We start from the raw sequence: 21925 nt of genomic DNA, 5'->3' as shown, positions 1-21925 counted from the left end.
CCCTTCCCTCCCCTCCAGCACATCTGCCCCCTGGTGCTCTGCTTGCTGGGGCCAGGCCCCACCCCCTGCTCCCCCGGGGAAGGGCAGCGTCTGCAGTGAAAGTCCTAGAATCGGAAAAGCATCCAGACTCACCCAGAGGCTTCCAGACCAGTGGTTCTCAAACTTTCCATCCAAAGACCACTTCTGTGGGCAAAAGACCTCGTGGGCTAGCCACCCCACCTTGCACCCAGCTGGCCCCCAGACTCCCGGAACCTTCCAGCTCTGAGCCAGTCTGATTCATCATGGGAGGGAGAGCAGCAAGAAGGAGGAAGGCAGGAGGGCTGGCAGACCCTTGGTGGCAGCTTGCCTGGGCTCTCTCCCATGGCTGCCGCCCTTGAACTCCTTGGCTGGGGTCTCCCTGGGGTGAGAGAGCCAAGCGGCTCCTCTGGGAGGTGCAACCAGGGCAAGGCCCTTGAAGTCAGTCCGCCCCAGAAAATACCCTCCCGAGGGCAAGATCCCAGGGGGGCTCCACCCAGGGGACCTGTGCTATCTCTTCCCCTGGTCAGGTAGGAGACCCTCCCCCAGGCACTAGGTTACTCTGATGTTTAGGACTAAGCCAGGGGGGTCCCAGTGTAGCCAAGGGCCGCTGGGAGGGGGAGGAAAGTGTCAGGTTGTCCAGCAGCTATATGACTTCGGGCACATTGCTGCACCTCTCTGAGCCTCGGTTTCCTCACCTATAAAAGGACTGTGAGCGCGGCATCATTTTACTAACTAACATGCACACACCTGGCATAGGGAGGACCTTCAATGAGCATCGCTTCCCTCCCTGCACCCTTTGCTGCAAAATCGTGCAAAGCTGGTACAATCCAGCCTCACAGCTCAGGCCAGCCCCAGGGCACCAGCAGGCTGTCTGTGGAGCACACTTTGAGAACCACTGATGGAGCGCTTCCCAGAGCCAGCTCTGAGAGGGACAGCTCTCAGACAGAGGAGGGGTGGAGGCCTGGGGGCTGCAGAGACAGCCCAGATCTCTCCAGATCAGGTGGGCAGAACAGGGCCCACATCTGGCATGGCAATGCCTGCCAGCTTGTGCCCCAGACTTGGGCTGCTGAGCTGAGTGCCCCAAGCCCTCCTCCACCCCCTGGTCTGGGCCTCTATGGTAGTAAAGACATGATTTGTTTGCCCGGGGAGCTAGAATCCACCTCCACCCCCTGCTTCTCCATCTGTTCCTCTCTTCGCCTCTGAGTCCCTCTTCTATTTCCGATCTCGCTTCCCTCCTCTCCAGCCCCAACCTGCTCCCACCTGCTTGGCCTCCCTCCCTCCCTGTCTCTGTGCCTCTCTCTGACTCCTGCCTGTCCACGTCCACCTGCTGCATCTCTACCTTCCTGTGTCGTGTCCACATTCTCCCCGTCCCCTGGAGGCCCCTTGCTTGTGTGCAGCTGGCCAGCGTTGCAACCCCACCTCCTGGAGCCCTCAGGGAAGCCGGGGAGCTCTGCCTACCCCCCGAGATGCCCTCCCGCCAGACCCTCAGGGCTGGTCCTCTGGCCAGATGCCCCCTGCCCTGCCCTGCAGCGGGCATGAGAAAGAAGCCAGGGCAGGGGACAGGGAGGGAAGGGGAGGGAGGGGTGGGGAGGCCCTGCACCAAGCCAGCCAAGACTGATGGTCAAGGGGGCAGAGCGAGGATGGCCCGCACACCACAGCTGGTGAGCAAACAGAAAAGAGGGCCTCAGCTGGATCGCTCTGTGGTGAGGGGAGGCTGGCATCCAGCAGTGCAGACGGTGGAGGGCGCAGGGCTGAGCAGAGGAGGGGAGGGAAGATACAGAGAAAGGGGTGGGGGTGGGAGGGGAAGAAACCAGGCCAGGGAGAGAGGAAGGAAGGGAGTGGAGAGTGCCTGGCCCTGCAGATTCCCAGAAAAGAGCCCCTACCTCTAAGCCCCAGCCTGCTCCCTGAAGGCGGGCCCCCACAGGGGCTTGGGCGCCCAAGCTCTGGCCCGGGTGGGGGAGGGGCCAGCTGCAGGGGAGGGGGCCTCTGTCCAGGGTCCAAAGTGCCTGGGTCCCTCTGGGGGTAGGAGCCCCTCTGTCCCCTAACCAGAGCTGAATTCACAGTGATGGGAGCAGGGGCGGGGCCTACTGCCTGAACGTCTGAGGACTCCAAGGCCACGGGCGTCTGGCGACCTACCCATTGGACACAGCGGGCATGGGTTTGCCTGTCCTGGAGTTCAGGCTGAAGGCGCCTATCCTGTGGAGAGAGAAGAGAGAGCACGCCATCAGCTGACACCCCCACCACAGAGGCCGGAGCACTGCGCCAGATTCTTGGAGACAAGTTTCTGTTCTGGAGGCCCTTACCACGGGACCGAAAGCCACAGGCCGGGCAAGGACAGGTCTTTCTCTGGGCGAGTTACTCTACGTCAGTGGTTCTCAAAGTGGGATATTCAACCAGCAGCGTCAGCATCCCCCGGGCTGTGCTAGAAATGTACATGCCCAGGCCCCGTCCACACGGGACGGGAGAGTCCAGGGAGCGAGTGCGCTGTGATCTAGCAGCCCAGGGGATGCCGACGGCCCTGCAGTTTGAGAACCATTGCTCTAGCTCTTGGAGCTTCAGCTGCAAAATGGGGAGATTCCTGAAAAAAATCACATGCGGTCATGGCAGGGGATGAATTGTGTTCCCCAAAACTCGTATGTTGACGCTTTAGCGCCCAGGACCTCACGGTGTGGCTGTATTTGCAGACAGGGTGTTTAAAGAGGTAATTAAGGTAAAACGAGGCCCTGATCCTGTAGGACTGGTATGTTCTTCTAAGAAGAGATCAGGACCCAGATAGCCCGGGGGACAGCACAGGAAGACGTGGGGAGGAGAAGAGACGGCCAGCCACGAGCCACGGAGGGAGGACCCAGGAGAAATCAGCCCTGCCAGCGTCTTGATCTTGGACTTCCAGCCTCCAGAATTGTGAGAAAATAAATGTCTGTTATTTCAGCCGCTCAGTCCGTGGTATTTGCTACAGCAGCCCCAGCGAGCTAACACGGGTTTCACAGGCGAAACACTGACCCTCTCGTCTGGCCCAGAACGGAGCCAGGAAACAGGAGCCGTTCGCAGGGTCTGGGCGGAGGACGACCACGCTCGGCCACGGCAACCTGCCGCGGCGGAGGAAGGTCCACCTCCCACCCGCGTTCCCGTCCACCTCTAGTCTTAGATCTCGCTTGTCCTTGGAGGCTTAGCTCAAGAGACTCCCACAGAAGTCCTCCTCAATCCCCATCCCAGAAGATGTCCCCCCACCGAAGGGGGACCAGGTGACAGCAGGCAAGAAACAGACCCACATGACTAGTGGGCAGCGCGGACACACCCGCTGCGGGCGGGGCACCTCCAGCCTGGCAATCCAGGCACAGCCACGGAGGGGTGGGGGGTGGGCGTGGGGGGGAGGGCAGGTGTGGGCTGGGGGAGGGGCTGAGGTGGGAACCAAATGCCAGTGAGCTGCGGTGCTCGGCTCACACTGAAACAGGCGGAGGGGCAGACGTCCCGCGCCCCCGCTCTCACTCTCACGAGCCCCTTCCACGCTAGAGAAAGAATAGAAACTTACAGATCAAAATTGTTAGGGATATGTCTGAGGAGGGAGGGGCCCGGCAGACCTGAATGTGAATTTTGTATTCTTTTTTTGAAAAGGCCCCAAATTCTATAAGCTTCGGAGCCCTCCGAATGTGGGTGCTGCCCCGTCTCAATGAATGGTAGCTAGTACCGTTTCCTGGGAACCAGAGACGAGACCTTTCTGGGGCCCTGAAGTCACCACACAGTTACTGAGGGTCACAGGCAAGGGCCTGGAAGGGAGACTCCACACACCACACACACACACACACACACGCCACACATACACACACACACACCACACACACACACATACACACACACCACACCCTCACACACACACCCCCCTCACACACACACACCACACAAACCACGCACATCATACTATACATACAAACACCCCACACACATACACCACACACTTCCACACACAAACCACACCCCACACACACAACATACCACACATACCCCGCACAATCACACACCACACACACACCACCCACATCCAACACTATACCACATACACACACACCACACACATCACACACACCACACGCCACCCCACGTACATTCACACCACACACACACCATACCCTACAAACCGCACACATGCACCACACGCCTCACCACATACATTCACACCACACACACCACACCCCCACACACACCACACACCACACACACACCCCGCATCACATACTACACCAAATATACACACAGCATACAGCACACACACACCCCGCATCCCACACTACACCAAATATACACACAGCACACACACACCATACCCTACAAAGCACACACACACACACTGCAGCTACTGATCATGCTAAGGAGACTGACGCCTGGCCCAGCCCAACCCCAACTTCCTGACTGCTCTGCCCTGTGGCCTGGACGCTGTCCCAGTCTGCAGGCCTCTCTTTCCTGGGCCCTGTCCCTGTCCCTTCCTGAGAAATAGGTACAAACGAAGTCGCCCTCGCTGCCTGGCCAAGACACCCCCAGGCCCACTGCAAGAAGTCTTGGGAGTCCTTGTCCCAGCGCCTGCCCAGAGTAACGGATTTCCCCTAGAGTCACCTAAGGTCCTACAGCGCAGACTGTCGGGGCAGGGTGGGATGGGAAGGGCCTCACTGTACACGGCTCTGGCCTACAAGCTGTGAACAGTCTAAGGAAAGTGCTGTATGAGTAGAGCCCTGGGTTCAAATCCCAGCCCTCCTACCTCCTGGCCGTGTGGCCGTGGGCAAATCGCTTCTCCTCTCTGGGCTAGTTTCTTCCCCCACACGATGATAGGGGCCGGGTGGGAATGGACTGGATGGCGTCTCAGGCCTTCCCAGGAGTACGGGGCTCTAATAACCAGCCCGGGTCCTTCCGAGATAGTGGGTTAGAGGCCCTGTCAGGGCAGGGCCCTGGGGCCTCCTCGTTCCTGACTGCCCTGCGAATGCCCGTCACAACTGCTCTCCCCACCCCGAGCCAGCGCTCAGCAGGCAGGCGGGAGGCGGCCCACCCTGGGGAAGCCACCCAGACAGCCGTGTCCCCGCACACTCACGTGAGGGGCTTCTCCAGGCGGCTCCCAGGGGACCCCACAATCTCTCCAAGGGTGCAGAAGGCCTGGCCCAGGAAGTCCTGCATATCCAGGGGACAGAAAAGGCCAGCGTTACCCACTCTGCTCAGAGTGAGCCCACCTCCCCCACCGCCCGGCCCCGGACGTGGGAGGGCTCTGAAGTGCCGGGGTGCAGCATGAGACACATGCCCCACCACCGCGAAGCCCAAGGCGACCTAGAGGGTGGCGTTCAGAAGCTATGGCCACGCTGGCAGAACTCACGTGTTTGGATAAATCAGGGCTCTTGGAGTCAACGTCGTATCTGTAGGAATACAGAGAAAGGAGAAGGTGGCCGAGGGCAGCCTATGCAACCCTGCCTGGGTCCTGGAGTTGAGTTAGGGCCCTTGCTCCCCCAAACACGCTCTAACATACTGGATATTTCTAGAAATAACGGCTGGAAGGCACAAAAGGGAGACTTCTGGGTGCTCGACGTCTTCTGTCTCTTGATCTGGGTGATGGTCACATGGGTGTAAACAGACGTGAAAACGTTTTTCTCATGGAGTAGACTCTAAGATCATGCACTTCACTGTATATATGTTATACCTCATTAAAATTTGAAAAAATAAAATAAATGAGCCCTGCCGCCCTGGCTGGTTCACAGGTGGCTGAGCCAGCTTACCCTTCTCGCCCTGTCCCCACCTTCCCTGGTAAGGGAAACTCCTGCCCCGACCACAGGGCCCGCGGCCACCTCCCAGCACCGGCCCCGCCCAGCTCCAGCTTCCCCTTACAGGTCAAAGCGGAGGTTCTGCTTCTCCTCGAAGAAATAATCCACGATGAACTTGCGCACGAAGTCAGGATTGAGTGTGTTGTCGATGACTTCCGTGCGCCCGAACTGCAAGAGAAGACGGGGAGTGGGCCAGGCCGGCGGGGCATGCTGGGGCACTGGGCTCGGAGCAACGCGGTGGTCCTGGCTCCGGAAAGGGGGGTCCTGAGCCCCGCCCTCCCACCGAGGCACCAGCTCCCCATGTAACAATGGAATGCACGCTCGGCGTGGCTCCGGCCACAGCAGCTTTATTCCCCCTGTATCTACGCCCCACAGGAGCGCCTGCTTTCACACCTGAGCAGCCCGCACTTTCCCGCCTGGCTGCCTCTGCCGAGGCTAAGCCCTTCTCTGCAGTGCCACGCCCGTTCCTTCAAGGCCCAAAGTAAATGCCATCTCTTCCAGGAAACCTTCCCGATTCCTCCAACAGAGAGTTTTATTTCTCTGAGCCTCCACTGAGCTTGTGCTCACCGCTATGACCACTGCTCTGCTCCGATTCCGAAACTAGGCGTGTACTTGTCTGGTGCCCCACAGGGCATCCCAAGGGCAGAGGCAGGGACTGTTGGAGACGGCCTCCTAAAAGATCCCTACTGTTAGGGTGGGAATGCGTAGCGTGGGCTGAGAAAGAATTTTTTTTGTCTCACTCTGTTGCCTGGGCTAGAGTGAGTGCCATGGCGTCAGCCTAGCTCACAGCAACCTCAAACTCCTGGGCTCAAGCTATCCTCCTGCCTCAGCCTCCCGAGTAGCTGGGGCTACAGGCATGCTCCACCATGCCCAGCTAATTTATATATATATATATATATGTTTAGTTGTTCAATTAATTTCTTTCTATTTTTAGTAGAGACGGGGTCTCGCTCTTGCTCAGGCTGGTCTCAAACTCTTGAGCTCAAATTATCAACCCGCCTCGGCCTCCCAGAGTGCTAGGATTATAGGCGTGAGCCACCATGCCCGCTGAGAAAGAATTTTTGACATAATGATTAGGATAGGTTTTAAAGAAAGAAGTTTATTTTGCTTTTAAGAGAGGAGAGGGCATGGCATGAAAGAAAGTAAATAAAGAAAAGAAAGAGAGAGAGAAAGAAAGAAGTGTTGGCCCCAAGTGTGAAGGGTTGAGGCCTTTTATTTGGGTTATAAAGGGTAAAAAGGGAGTTATTGTAAAGTGGTAACTGTGGGGGAGGGTCACACTTCAATACTCTTCAAGGCTGTGTAAATGAACTCTTAAAGACAACAAGTTAAGGAGGCCAAGATGGGCGGATTGGGATTGCTCGAGGTCAGGAGTTCGAAACCAGCCTGAGCAAGAGTGAGACCCGTCTCTACTATAAATAGAAAGAAATTAATTGGCCAACTAATAGATATAGAAAAAATTAGCCAGGCATGGTGGCGCATGCCTATAGTCCCAGCTACTCGGGAGGCTGAGGCAGCAGGATCGCTTGAGCCCAGGAGTGTGAGGTTGCTGTGAGCTAGGCTGACGCCACGGCACTCACTCTAGCCTGGACAACAGAGTGAGACTGTGTCTCAAAAAAGAAAAGACAACAAGTTAAGCCTCAGGTGGTTAAGCAAACAAAGGGGCAGTGTGTGCTGTAACATTTTCTACCTCTTTTCTCTGTTAGACAGTCTATTGGCAATGCCATCCTTTCACCCACCCTTCATATACACCCCCTTGCATGAGCACCTCCTCCTGAATGTGGGCCGGACCTATGACACACTTCTAGTGAACAGATTATGGCACAGGTCACAGGCTGCCACTTCCAAGATCATGCTATAAACAACTACGACTTCCATCTCGGGTGCCCTCTCTTGCCCTGTCCTGCTTGCTCACTTTGGTGAGGCTGGCCTTGGGCAGAGGATGGCAAGGAAACGAGAGAGGCCTCGGCCAACGGCCAGGGAGGAAGAGCAGCTGTCAGCCCTCCTGCCCGCCAGAACGGGAATCCTGCCAACAACCAAAGAGTGAGCTTGAAAGCAAATCGTGCCCACTTGACCCTTGAGATGACTGAGGCCCTGGCTAACCTTCCCTGAGGCCTGTGAGAGACCCTGAGCCAGAGGGTCTCTCAGCAAAGCTGCACCCGGATTCCTGACCCTGCTGTTTAAAGGTTCAAGGCCAGTTTGTTACTCAGCAGTAGCTAACTAACACAGAGACTTAATTTTCTTGGTTTCCCTTGCAACAGATACTCTATCATTTATTTATTTATTTATTTATTTATTTTTGAGACAGAGTCTCACTTTGTTGGCCAGGCTAGAGTGAGTGCCGTGGCGTCAGCCTAGCTCATAGCAACCTCAAACTCCTGGGCTCAAGCAATCCTCCTGCCTCAGCCTCCCGAGCAGCTGGGACTACAGGCATGCGCCCACCATGCCCGGCTAATTTTTTCTATATATATTAGTTGGCCAATTAATTTCTTTCTATTTATAGTAGAGATGGGGTCTCGCTCTTGCTCAGGCTGGTTTCAAACTCCTGACCTGGAGCAATCCGCCCGCCTCGGCCTCCCAGAGTGCTAGGATTACAGGCATGAGCCACTGTGCCCGGCCACAACAGATACTCTAGAATTTTATTCATGATAGGTACTAAATAACTGAATCCCATGAAAGTTCCCAAATTACTTTACACAAGTCACTCCTCATCTTTGGGCATCAGCATCACCTAGAAGACTTATTAAAATACAGATTGTAGGCCTCACCCCTAGAGGTTCTGATTCAGCAGGGCCAGAGCAGGGCCTGAGAATCTGCACTTTAAAAGTCCCCAGGTTGGCTGAGCATGGTGGCTCACGCCTGCAATCCTAGCACTCTGGGAGGCTGAGGCGGGAGGATTGCTTGAACCCAGGAGTTTGAGACCAGACTGAGCAACAGCAAGACCCCCATTTCTACTAAAATTAGAAAAATTAGCTGGGCATAGAGGAGAGCACCTGTAGTCCCAGCTACTTGGGAGGCTAAGTCGGGAGGGTCACTTGAGTCCAGGAGTTTGAGGATGCAGTGAGCTATGATGACACCATTGCACTCTACCCAGGGTGACCGAGCGAGGCTCTGTCTCAAAAAATAAAAGTAAATAAATAAAGTCCCCAGGTGATGCTTCTGCTGCTGGTCCAGGGACCCCACTTTGAGCACCACTGGATCAGATCATGGTCCACTGGGCTCCGAGTTCCTTGGAGGCTTCCCGTGCCATGGAGGGGGGCAGAGTGGGTATGATTCCAGGCCAACAACTCCATCACAACGGTTCTCTTTTATATGTGTTCAATACACAGACATTTTTGGCAAGATTTTGTTTCAAAACAGGGATAGGAAGCTAAAAGGTAAAGTATAAAACAGTGCACCTACAATAGAATATCATTCAGCCTTAACAGGGAAGGAAACCCTGACACCTGCTACAGCATGGATGAACCTTGAGGACATCATGCTGCGTGAAATAAGCCAGTCCCAACAGCACAAATAACGTAGGAGTCCACTATGTCAAGTATCTAAAGCCGCCAAATTCACAGAAGCACACAGTAGAATGGCGGCCACCAGGGGCCAGGTGGAGGGGGGAAGGGGCGTTGTTTAATGAGTATGGAGTGTCAGTCTTGCAGGAAGAAAAAGTTCTAGAGACCTGTTTCACAACAAAGCAAATATATTTGTAACTCTACTGACCTGTGCACTTAAAAATGGTTATGATGGCAAATCTTATGTTATGTGGGGTTTTTTTAAAATCATAATTTAAAGACAAAACAGCAAACCCTGCTGCACTGTATGCTCCATGAAGGCAGGGGCCCTGTTCATTACAATATTCGCTGGAGTCTCGAAATGAGTAAGACAGGCAGGTGCAAGACTAAACATTGTAAATAGATGGTTACTCTCTCTTAATACACTAGCATGCTCTTATTTTGGGGGTGGGGGGGAAGTAATTGCCAAAATAAACAATTAGTCCCGGCATCAGTCTTCCCTGAAGGGGCCCTGCAGTCCAGGAAAGTGCCAGCACGTGGGCCCCTCGCCATGCAGTGGGCATCACCCTGGGTTACCTGGGACTTGTCCTGCGTGTCCCCTTCTATCCTGAATTAAGTTAGAACTTGAAAAGGGAAACTCCCACTTAGGCAGTGTGGGGTCACCGGAGGAGCACTAGACTTGGAGTCTTCTTGTCCTGAGCCCCTCATCAAATTAATCTCTCATTCCAGTCAATCCCCACCTCCTCTGCTGTGGCCTCAACCACCGTGACAGCCTCCTAGTGGGTCCCCATATGGGCCAATTCCTAATGCTTGAGGCCTCAGTGCCCTAGAAGACCTGCCCTCTGGCTCCCCACCCCTCCCCTGCACCCATCATCCCGCTTGCATCCCTAAGGCTGCACTTACCACGTCGCCGGATAGGGACCCACTGAGTCTCTTTCTACCCTCTCGACTGCCAGCTTCCCAAGCAGCAGGAGAATCCAAGTTCTCTGCATCTTCGCAGCCCAGGACCCGACACAGTGTTTAACAGTCACAAGCTCCCAGTTGCAGATGGTCACAGGTAATGTTTACTGAGCACATATAGTGCACCAGGAATGGTTTTAAACACTGTGTGCCACACTACTGTGCAATGCTTTCGTGGTAGGCTTCCACATTGAACAGATGAGAAAACGGAAGCACAAAAAAGTTAATTTGTCCAAGGTCATGCGGCTAATGAGCACTGACTTCCAGGCACAAGCCAGGCATGGGCTCATGCTCTGTAAGCCATGGTGCGCTGTGAGTAAGGTTGGGAGGGCAAGGACTGCTCGCTGCTTCTGCTCACTGCTACCAGGGACTGGTGCACAGTAGGTACGCATGGATTGTTGAATGAATTAGGGTTGAGTGAGGAAATGGATGAATGGTTTTAAGTCCCAATTTCATCACAAGTTCACTGTGTGATTTGATCAGAGCCTTTCAGAGCCAGTTTCCCATCAGAAGATGGAGAATAATACTACTCGTCATCATTCAAAAGCCATCATTCAATTCAATTATTCATTTAGCAGTTTTTAAGCACTTATTGTAGGCCGGGCAGTGTGATTGGTACTGAGCTACAAAAATAAAAGAGCATGAACACTGTACTTCAAGAATTCTCCATCACAGGTGGGACGACTCACAAGCAAATAACTACAATACAGCGCTGTGGTCCCCAAGCCCTGGGCCACAGCCCAGCGCCAGTCCGTGGCCTGTTAGGGACCGGGCTGCACAGCCCCCACCTGCCCCCCCCCCCCCGCCTCCCGCGGAAAAGTTGTCTTCCGTGTTAAAATGTCAGGGACTGCTGGTATAGTGTGGTAACAGTGATAAAAGATCCACATACAAAGGTCTATGGTGGGGTCTCACCCTGACTGCATGTTAGAATCCCTGGGGAAGTGTGAGACATCGAAACGGACAAAAAGGCAGATTACACAGTGTCCTGTTTAACATACTGGTCCAGGGATCTGATTCCATGGGGGTCTGAACCTTTCGCTACCTTTGAGCTACTTCACGGCTCTATAAAATTTTACAAAGCACAGAGTAATGCAAATGATTCTCACGTTAATGCATAGAGTGACAAAAGAAATTTGCACAATGGAACGCAATTGGTTATTACTCGGTGGCTATTGAGCAATTTCGTGTCATTTGTAACTTCATTTCAGCATTCCTGATTGCCTACATGTGTGTAAGAATTATTTGAACTGATTATAACATCTTACAGATTTCCTCAATTAACAAGTTAAATCTTTGTCGTGTGTTCATTTTATATTTGTATGGGAGTTATGACTTTACCTTTAAAAACATATATACTTTAACAGGTGCCTTTTAAAAATACCCATGCTCCAGCCCCACCACAGACCAATTAAATCCAAATCTCAGTGTGTAGGGCCTAAACAACTGTGCTTTTTTAAAGTTCCCTAGGTGATTCTACTGTGCAGATGGAGTTGAGAACCACAAATGAATGGGAATACAGAAGGAAGAAGGAAGAAAACTAACATTTACTTAGCCCCTACTGAATGCTCAGTAGAGCAAATGGATCCTGTGAGTTACTCATTGTACAAGTGAGGAAACTGAGAATCAGAGAGATTAAGTAATTTGCCCAAGGTCACACGGCTAGGCAGAGCTGGATCTAAACCCAGGTGTGTAGAACTCCAAAGCCCATTATATTTTTACTTCCTCTTACTGCAAGGAATCATCAAGCATTATGAAAATCAAATAAAGATGAGGTTTCCTTCACAAGCATTTACAGAAGGCCCACTATGCACAAGGCAAATTGAGTGAGACTGGGCTCCCGTCCCACCCCCTACATGTGACAGCAATCTTATGATGGAAAACCCTTGTTGCAAAAGAGTTCCTGCCTTCTCTTCCTCTGCTTTAATTCTCAATACTTTCTGTCTTCAGACAAAAGAAAAATGTCTCCTATAGCTTTCCTGCAGAATATTCCAGGAAAACACCCAGACTTGAGAGAATCCTCCCTCAGGGAAGGGGCCTACCTCCTCCCCCATATGCTGCCCTCCTCCTCTGCCACTGAGATCTCCCCTCCCCCCGCAGGTCTGAGATAACCGGCCCAGAAGGAGAAGCTGCCTTAGCTGTCTCCTTCCCCGGCCACCCCCAGTGTAAACTCCAAGGAGAACCCCCATTAGGGCAGACGACAAGGCTGCTTTCAAAATGGCACTTGAAGCTTCGGGAGAGGGGAATTCCCTAGAGATTGATCTCTGTCTGAGAAGAAAATGGAGTTCCCCTGGAAACAGGACAGGGCGGGGGACTCCGGTATCTCCCAGTGATGGATTACCAGGACTCAGAGGTAATTAACATGCACATATCACAAACAACTGGGCAATCCGCAGTCCTGGGACTTACTAAAGATGTTTTATAGCCTTCATTACTTGGACTAATAACAAAGGGGAAAAAATGCTAAAACTTAGATTTTAAAATCTGGGAAGCCAGCAGGTCCCTGTCAGGCCCAATTTACACCCCGATTAATGATGGCAGGAATGCAGCTCAACTGATGTTTTAAAATAATCAATTTGGCTGTTGTATTTCATTCTACAGGGACTTACAGTTTTCAAGCTGGAAGGGACTTGGGGTGATGAGATATTAGCACCTAAGCCCTGGGAACCCCAGGAAGGCATGCAGTCTAACTGCTGTGCCAAAATCTTGCCTGGGGAGGAGCTGGAGGGGAGGTTAACCCCTCACGCCCCATAATCCAGAACCTAGCCAACGTTGTTCACTCCGCCAGCTCCCAGTGTTCCTGTCCGCGCTTCCGGTCAGTTCTGGACCCTGATGTCCACACTCTGCGCTCTGAGGGCGCAGGGAAGGGGAGTCTTCACATTGCTCACAGTCTGGAGGGCAGGCCCCCAAGCACAGGAATCCCGACCGAGGAAAGCCCAGAGACCTGAGCGGGACGTGAGGCAGAGAGCCCTGGAGAACTGCTAGAGAAGTGGGCAGGTGTGGCGGGGCAGGCTGGGCTGTGAAAATTGGGAGGGAGGCTGAGTGATCGCAGAGGTGACAGGGGACCTCCCTGACTCCAGGGGCTGGCAGGGCTTCCTATAGGGGTAGGAGGAAAGAGAAAGTGCAAATGAGAAGGAAGCCAGGAAATTAGAGTATTTATCCTCTGAAATGCTCTCTTCTTATGCCTGGCAACAAAAGCCAGAGGAAAAAGCTCCTGATGTGCCACAAAAGATGTTCCCCAGGGCTCCTAAAACCTCTGTGACTAAGCTCCAAGAATATCAATTAAGCAGCATTAATTACATGTCATCAATTCCAATGAGACCCTCAAAGGGGAGGCAGACTTGAAACTTCTTTGAGGAGTAAATTAAGTGACTCCCAGGGGCTGTGTTACTCCCAGGAGCTGGGACTTACGGGGCAGGTGGGCACCCTTGGTGGAGAAGCCAGGTGAGACAAGCAAGGCCTTCCCGCCCCACACCCTACTAGGAGGCCTCAGTCAGACACGGGCTCCCGACCTGTGGGCGTCACGGGGCTGGCGATTAGGCCTGGACTGGCTTGGAGGCTGGAGAGTCCCTGCTGCGGCCCCACCCGGCCCAGCTCCAATCATGTCTTAGAGGACATTGTCTCCCTTGGAACAGCAGCACTCTGGTTTCCTCGCCCATGTGGCCAGTGGAGGCACTGGAGGGGGAGGCGGAGGGAGGGGTGGGGCACTGCCCACTCCTGCCAGCCTCAGCACCGTGCTTCCGGGAAGGGCCGCCCCCCAGGACCACAGCTCCACGCAGGCCTCACTGCCACTCACAGACAGCAGCACTGCCTGCCCCGTGGTCCGCAAGCCGGGGGGACAGCTCCCTGCGGGTGCTGGTCCCCAGGTGCTGCACTGCCCTTGTGGATCTCCCCACCCTCACCATACCTCCGACAGAAGTCCCTTCATTACAATCTCTCCAGCTAAACCCTCGGAGTAGAGTTCTTTCCTGCTGGGGCCCCTTCTCTCTCACAAGCACGTTCACACACACGCACACAATGTCCAACTCAACTGAACACGAACCAAGAACAGTCCCTGCGGCCACCCCACCCTGCTCAGGTTCCACCGTGTCACATTCACGCCACCAGCAAAGGGCATGACTCCCGCTGGTGCAGCCAGCATACCGGCGTCCTGCGACAGCCCTCTGGACTCGGGGTCTCAGCGCTGCTGTCCCACCTACGGGCCTCAGTGGCGACTCTCAGGGCCAGGGCCTCTCCCTAACCGCCTCCACGTCGTCCAATGTGGCCCTCCAGCCACACAGGTGTCAGAGAGAGGGCCAGGTAGGGAAGGACAATTGCTAAATTAGAGTCAGGGCTTTAAGTGGGATTGTGACCCCCTGAAATTGAATGGAAATGTCTGTACATGTCTGCATTTTATGGGGAGAGGAGCCGGAGTTTTTATTAGTTACTCAAAGAGAAGCATGTCTTCAAAAAGCTTTAAGAACCACTGATTCTAGCTTTGAAGGCAGATCTTAGGGTTTCACACATAAAATAGTAAAGTGAAGTAGTTAATAGCACAGAGTCTGGGGCCAGGTTTCCTGGCTTTAACTTTTGACTCAGGACTCACTGGCTGTGTGACATTGGGCAAGTTCCTTTACCTCTCTGTGCCCCGGTTTCATCTTCTGTGAAATGAGAATGACAATTTATCCACACGTTCCAGGGCTGCTGGAGGCTTAAATGATTTAATTTATATAATATACTTAGAAGACCACCTGGGACATAAAATGTGCTCTGTAAATTAGTGATTCCACACTCTGGTTCTTTCTAAATCCCAAACTCTGGCCCAACCACCCAGAAAGCTTGTATCTCCCAAATCTCTGAACTCAGCCTGGTCTCTAAGACGCTCAAAGTGTCCCACTCAGCTCCTACTCTTTCCTGCTCGCCTTCCACACCTGAGAAGGCTCTGTCCTCCACCTAAGGAAGTCCCCTGTGCTTGCATCCCCTGACAGCCCCAGCTCGTGTGGTTTCTCTCCAGACATCTGCACACAGGGTGAGATGCAGGGCTGGCATTTCCAGTCACACAGCTCACACAAACCAGCTACTCCATGACGATCTGGGTCCTGCACTCCCTGCGGGGTCCCCACAACACCCAGCAGACAGCTAGAGGACATCTCCTCACAGCTGGGTCAACCCTCACAAAAGCCCATGGCTGGGGGTCACTGGGGCCAGCGTGGTGTAGTGAGCCCAGGCCCCCACTGGCCTGTGTTCTGTTGTTTACTATCTGTGTGAGACAGCCCCTGGGCGGATGCACTCCCCACTGCTAAAACACAGCGAATCATTCCTTCCTCCAGGGGAAGGGTGGAAGGGAATGTGCAAGAAACACTGCGGAGCCTCCGCTGCAGAGTTGGTCTTCAGTGTTGATAGTCATGCTTGCTCACGTAGCCCTACTGTGTGCCAGGCACTAAGTGTTCTCCATATAGTAATTAACTTAATCTTGATGAGGCAGCATCCTCATCGAGTACTTGAATAGTACTTAGGATCCAGTACTATTATTATTCCCATTTTACATGTAAGTAAACTAAGATAAGGCTCAGAGAGATTAAGGGACTTGCCCAAGGTCACACAACTAGTAGGTGGTAGGAGCAGGATTTGAAGCCAGGCAGGCTGGTTCCAAATCAATAAGGAGTTGATACAGTCACCAGTCAACAAGAGGTTAATACTGTGAGTGAGGCTGGAATGGTCTTCACTCCTGTAGCTCTCTAGCCCCTGGCCCCACTCGGAACTGCTTCAGTGCTTACTGTGCCTGCTACCTGGTTCACTCTTCTATGGGTCTGGGTGGTTCCGTAGGTTGGGTCATACAGGTGAGTGTCCCTAACCTGTACCTCTGCCCATCCCAACCCCCACCTGCAGCCCCTACATGCTCGCACGCGCACACACACACACACACACACACACACACACACACACACAGTCCTGGGCCTTCCTGTGATTTCCATTATAAATTATTGATTAACAAGGGGACATAGAGCTGGGTGCCGTGGCTACCTGCTGTCCCAGCTACTTGGGAGGCTCAAGGAGGATCACTTGAGCCCAGGAGTTCCAGGTTACAGTGAGCTGTGATCACACCCCTGCATGCCAGCCTGGGCGACAGAGTGAGACCTTGTTTCCCGAACAAAACAAAACTCCAAAAACCAAAAAAGAAAAACCCAAGTTGATGTATAGGACCTGATTTTAGAGCTAGGAGGAACCAAATCCTCTCGATAAACCAACAAGAAAACAAAGGCAGGGAAGTGGGGGTTGGTGCGCTCAGACCAGAGTCACACAACTAGTTAGGGAACGGGCGTGACAGGAGCCCAGGGCAGGGGCTCCCAGCCTGAGCAGTGCCCTAGTCGGCCTGTTGCCACCCCTCAAGCAGTTTCTTTCTTTCACCAAATCCTCCTCCTCCTTCCACTTTGTATCGTGATTTCTCATCTTCGAAACACTTCCACAGTCCATGGTCTCATTCCACCCCCCAGTGCCCCTGTGGAGATGTTATCATCGTCACCATTTTACAGATGAAGGCATGGCTTCGGGAAGCTAATGGGGCCCTCCCAGAGGCACCGCGCCGTGGGCAAGGCAGGACAAGGGCCCAGGAGTGGCAAAGGCACAGCCCTGCCGTGCTGGCCGGGGTGGCTCTCTGCGAGCCTTCACAGTCTTAAGGGCCCTTGATTTAGGCAGCTCTTGCCTTTTTGCAAATTACAGCTGGATGGAGCATCGGAGTCTTCCCCCAGCTGCAAAGCCCCAGCGGCTGTGCCTCGGGGACAGGAGGCCGGGGCTGACAAAGTGCTCTCTACCTGCAACCTGCTCAACCTTCCTGGCCAAGGCTCCCCCTAGAATTTTGCATATATTATTCATGGCTCCTTAATTGGGGATTCTAAAAGCCTTGCTGCAGAGCCCAGCCCGGGCATGAGGCCCTCATGCGTCATGTTCAGCAGGATTAAAATTAGAGGCCAGAAGCTATGTGACCCAGACAGAAACAGAGAAAGGGAACGCGCTTCCCAAGGTTGGCCCTGGGGACAGGAGCCGGGTGGGCTCGCAGCGGCTGGGGAGAAGAGTGGCCTGACACCTGGGAGCAGGAGGAGGGGCACAAAGGATCTGGCTGTGCCAGGCCTGCCACCATCTCGGATCTGGAAAGTTCTCTCAGGTTCTCTCACTGGAGGAGTCCAGAGTTCTGTGGTCACCCCTCTCTGCACAGCAGGAAACCAAGCCCAGAGACAGAAAGGGGCTTGCCTAAAGTCACGCAGCATGAGCCACGATGTCTGCACTTGGTGTGTCTTTGGCCTGGTGACCTCCCAGACTGTCTCCTGTTTCGTTAAGGCCTCTAGGTGAGGAAGGGCAAGGTGGAGATGGGGGCCTGAGTGAGGAGACGCCATGCTCCAAAGGCCTCCCTGGTTCTCAGCCTAGAAGTTCCCTATGTAGTCTCAGAAACCACCAGTGGGCTACGAAACTTTACCAAGCCTATAACGAAAGACTTCCTGCCAAAAAGCTTAGTTTCTAATTAGCCATTATTCCAGATAATCTGTTAAATGGTCCCAGATCCTGGGGGAAGGGCTCTTTTACCAACAAGCCTGGCTGCCAAGCTGCCAGCAAAGCACCTTCTACTACCCTATTCTCCCACGCCAGGCCCCCAGCCCTGGGTCTGGCTGTAGGAAGCGGGTGGGAGTCTGAGCAAGCCCCACCCTAAGGGCAGCCAAGCATCATTGTCATCGTCATCCAGGGCCCTGGGACCACCTGTCTCCCAGCTCACCCCAGAATATCTATAGCTCCTACCAAACGACATCACAATGTCTGGAATGACAGTCAGTGGTAAAGCACTGGTTTCTCGCTCAGGGCTTCTTACAAGAGCTTTTTCCGCAGGACAGGCACTTTGCGTGAATTAGCTCATTTAATCCTCACAGCAGGCTCTCGAGCCTAAGCTCTTGCCCAAGACCCCCAGCTGGGCAGGTGGCGGTCTTGGGTCCCATTTTGGGACTCAATTTTGGAGCTCACAGCCTCAACAGCTCAGCCACACCGCCAAGTGCACCTGGACTAACACCAAAGAGGAAATAGATCTATCAGCCACCAAGGGACCCGGCCTAGAACCGTGGGGTTTACTAGAAAAGCAAACTCCTTTCTTCAAATGAAGCCCTGGGCTCATGTCTAATGTATTACATAGAAATAATGTTTAGAAATATTTCTATTACATAGAGATAATGAACATCTCTGCTTGAAGGAGGGAGGGGAGGCAGGGCCACTCGCATATTCACAGTTGGTCCCTGAGGTACCGCCATCAAACCCTGGGGACAGAAAAGTGCACTCTGAAAATCAGAGCTGCGTCTCGTCCCCACTGTGGCGGGGCACCCGGGCGCCTCGGCTGCACAACAGCAGATGGCAGCTGATATTTCCTGGGAGTGGGGATCTGGACTCAGAAACCACACTGCCATCACAGCTCTGCCACTGTCCAGTGGCACTCTGTGCCTCCACTTCCTCGTCTGGGCACAGAGAGGGCCGAGGGGACAGTGGTGCTGCTGACATGGAGACTTGCAGGGTAGCAGGCTTGCCAGTCACCCTGTCATTGAAGGGGAGACAGGAAAGGGGACAGCCTCTTTCCAGCTTGCCTGATGGCACTGCGTAATAATCATATTTACAAGTACGAGCCCAGGCAGGCACTGTGTTAAGCGATGCTGTCATTTAGTCACCACCACAGTCCAATGAGCAGGCATTGAGATCCCATTTAGTGATGCGAAAAACTAAGGCTCAGAGAGGTTAAGGAAAGTGGCAAGGTCAGGATTTGAAGGGACATCTGTGATGGCATCTCTCTGTGACAAAGCAGGTTTTAAAGGCCTTCCCCTAAGACTGTGAGTAGGTGCCCATGGACCCATCGGGTCCCCAAAGCAAAGCCTTGGTCCCAGACTGCCTGCTCCTGGTGACAGGGAGTCAGAGCCCTGAAAATAGAGCTGCATGATGAGAGCAAGGGCCGCTAAAGGCTTCCCAGGGGACCCAAAGCTCAGGAGGGACCTCTCTTTATAGACGCAGACTCCTCTGTACAAAAAGTGGAGCGTCCAGAAAGCCAACCCCAAACCTGTCTTGGAGCCCGCCTCTTAGAGAGGCCTGCCCCCTGCTTTCAGCATTAATAGTGATCCATTCATTCTGGTAAATCTTTCAACAAAGGTCTATGTAGCATGACTGGGGCCGGGTCCCGTGTTGGTCATCAGGGATCCACAATTGGCTCACAGCCCGGGGGGCAGAGGATCATTTCATTTCAGATTTAGACACTTGGTGCTGGACAAACAGGATCCCCACTGTCCTTGCCCACCACCATCTGGTTCCAAGACCCCCACAAGACTGCAAGTTGCCTTCCTGCTTCTGCCCTTTGCCCCGCAGCCCGGCTCTGTACGCAGCGGCCAGAGCTCTTTCTAAAACACAAGCCAGGCTGCATCAGTCCCCTAATCAAAGCCCGTACATAGCTTCCCATCACACTTAGATCAGTATCCGAACTGTTTACATGGCCTGCACAGCCCTGCAGGGTCTGCCCCTGCCAACTTCTGGGACCGTTCCGTGGATGATCTCCATTGTTCACACCACTCAAACCACACTGGCCTTCTTTTTGTCCTTTAAATGCAGCAAGCTCCCATGTCAGGGCTTTCGTACTTGCTGTTCCCTCCACCTGGAACACCATCCCCCTGATTTCTACATGGTACCACTCAGGACTCAACTCCAGTGTCCCCAGCATCGGCGTAGTTCACAAGGTCCCCAAGGATGGCCATTCCCACTGTGGAGGGGCACCCAGGTGCCTAAGCTGGGCAATGGCAGATTGCAGTTGCTATTTCCAGGCATTTTCACAAGGATTACCTTAGTCTTCCCAAGGAGGTCTCCTGACCCCATTTTACAGATCAGTGAGCTGAGACTCAGAGAAGGTAAATACCTCACCCAGGTCAGGCAGTTAGTAAATATCAGAGCCAGGAATGGAATCCAAGGTTTTGGACATGAAGTACAGGGCATCATCTGGCAGGGTATTTGACTGTTGTTCATGAGGTCCTTGGGGACCAGATGGGGAAATATGGGATGGATGGTAACTATGAAGTTACCTAGAACATAGGTGGATGAACTGTCCACCCCAAAGGTCAACTAAAGAACTGAGACCAATCTGAGAAACCGTCTCTAGTGAAGGACCACGCACCCCATCCCATTCCACCCCTTGCCACCTGTGTGGGTGACAACTGCAGCTGACGCCGCAGGACCAAGAGGCAGAATCGAGATGCTGAATGCACAACTGTAGTTAACATGATCTTCATAAACTGCGACAACAGACTGAATCCAACAAATGAAACATGAGGAGAATAAATGTAAACTCACGCCTTTAGGTTCAAAAACTCATTGCCAAGTCTGGTTCGGGGGAATCCTGTTTGGACAGCAACTCATGGAGGAAGACACACAAGTCCCCAAACTCCATATGAATTAAGTAAAAACACCCGCCAAAAGGTGAGTGGAACGCCAGACAGCGCTGGCAGCGGGGTCGGATGTGGGGGGACCCTCAGAGACGCGCAGCAGGTGCAGAGCGCAGGGCAGCAGGAGCAGGGCGCCAGCCCGCGGGGCTCGGGCTGGAGCAGCGGATGGTACGGGACACACACCGTGGGAAGAACATTGACAGGTGCTCTGGGGTGAGGGGTGCTCGGGTTGGCAAAGGGACAGGAAACGATGATTCAAAAGGTCTCAGTTTCCCCCTCTGTGACATGGGCCAATAGTAACGACACCTTCTCCACTTCACGGGCTGCTGTGAGGACGCATCAAATGCTTGTGCGGTGCCTGGCACCTTACACGCGTTTATAAGTGTGTGCCATTATCATTATTATTGCTGGTTTATTATTTCTCTGAACTGACGGTGAGCCACTCTGGCTACAGTCGGCGTCCAGCCTCCTTCACAGGCCCAGCGTCCATCCCCTGGCACACGGCAGGTGCCCTCGAGGGTCCGAATGTCTGCGTCCCTCCAACATTCACACGTTGAAACCTTAATCCCCGGAGTGGCGGTATTGGGGGTGGGGCCTTTGGGGGTGATCAGGTCATGGGAGCAGAGCCCCCACGAACGGGTGAGTGTCCTTACAAAAGAGGACCGAGGGAGCTCAGCCCCCCCTCCCACCAGCAGGCAGGACCGGACTTCGCTAGACAGGCTGTGGGACGCCAGACAGAGAACCCGCCGGCTCCTAGACATTAGACTTCCCAGCCTCCAGAGCCATGTGAACTAAACGTCTGTTGTTTATCATTTTATTTGACCCAGTCCACGGTGTTTTTGTTACAGCAGCATGATCAGCCCGAGACAGCGCCCAACACGTGTTCGTTGAATCCAGGTTACGGGAGACGCGTATCAAGTTGCCCCAAAGAAGATCATTCCGAATACTTAGAGATGAACCATCATTTCCAGATGGTGTGAGAATGTTAAACAGGCTGAGGTTGCTCAAAAATAGACTGAGCACTCCGGCAGGGACATGTGGGCGTGGTGCTGGGGCCACATGTGCTGCAGGTGGTGTGGGGCCATCGGCAGACAGCCTGACACTCTGATTCCCAACCCCTCCCTTCCCAGGGTCCCTCAGCCCGGCGACGGAGGGGCAGGGATCACCACCCCCACTTGCCACATGGGGGACCGGGCGGGGCTCCCTATCTGTCCCGCTTCCCAGCGAGAACGTT

At 53.7% G+C, this 21925-nt stretch overlaps 1 protein-coding gene across 3 annotated transcripts in view; it reads right to left on the bottom strand.

The window, feature by feature from the left end:
* Positions 1 to 21925, bottom strand: part of CPNE5 (copine 5) — an 87844-nt gene that overhangs the window by 46015 nt on the left and 19904 nt on the right. For 2 of the 3 annotated variants that reach the window (XM_012746908.2, XM_020286965.2), the window contains exons 4-8: positions 5875 to 5978; positions 5369 to 5408; positions 5093 to 5169; positions 2155 to 2214; positions 133 to 183 (exon numbers count right to left, since the gene is read on the bottom strand). In XM_012746908.2, coding sequence (XP_012602362.1) covers positions 133 to 183; positions 2155 to 2214; positions 5093 to 5169; positions 5369 to 5408; positions 5875 to 5978 — 332 coding nt within the window. The remainder of the gene's footprint in view (positions 1 to 132; positions 184 to 2154; positions 2215 to 5092; positions 5170 to 5368; positions 5409 to 5874; positions 5979 to 21925) is intronic. The other variant, XM_012746909.2, reaches the window with a different exon arrangement.

The sequence above is a fragment of the Microcebus murinus genome, chromosome 5 (genome assembly GCF_040939455.1).
Source record: "Microcebus murinus isolate Inina chromosome 5, M.murinus_Inina_mat1.0, whole genome shotgun sequence".
Classification (NCBI taxonomy): Eukaryota; Metazoa; Chordata; class Mammalia; order Primates; family Cheirogaleidae; genus Microcebus; species Microcebus murinus.
This window is presented reverse-complemented; position numbering and strand designations above follow the sequence as displayed.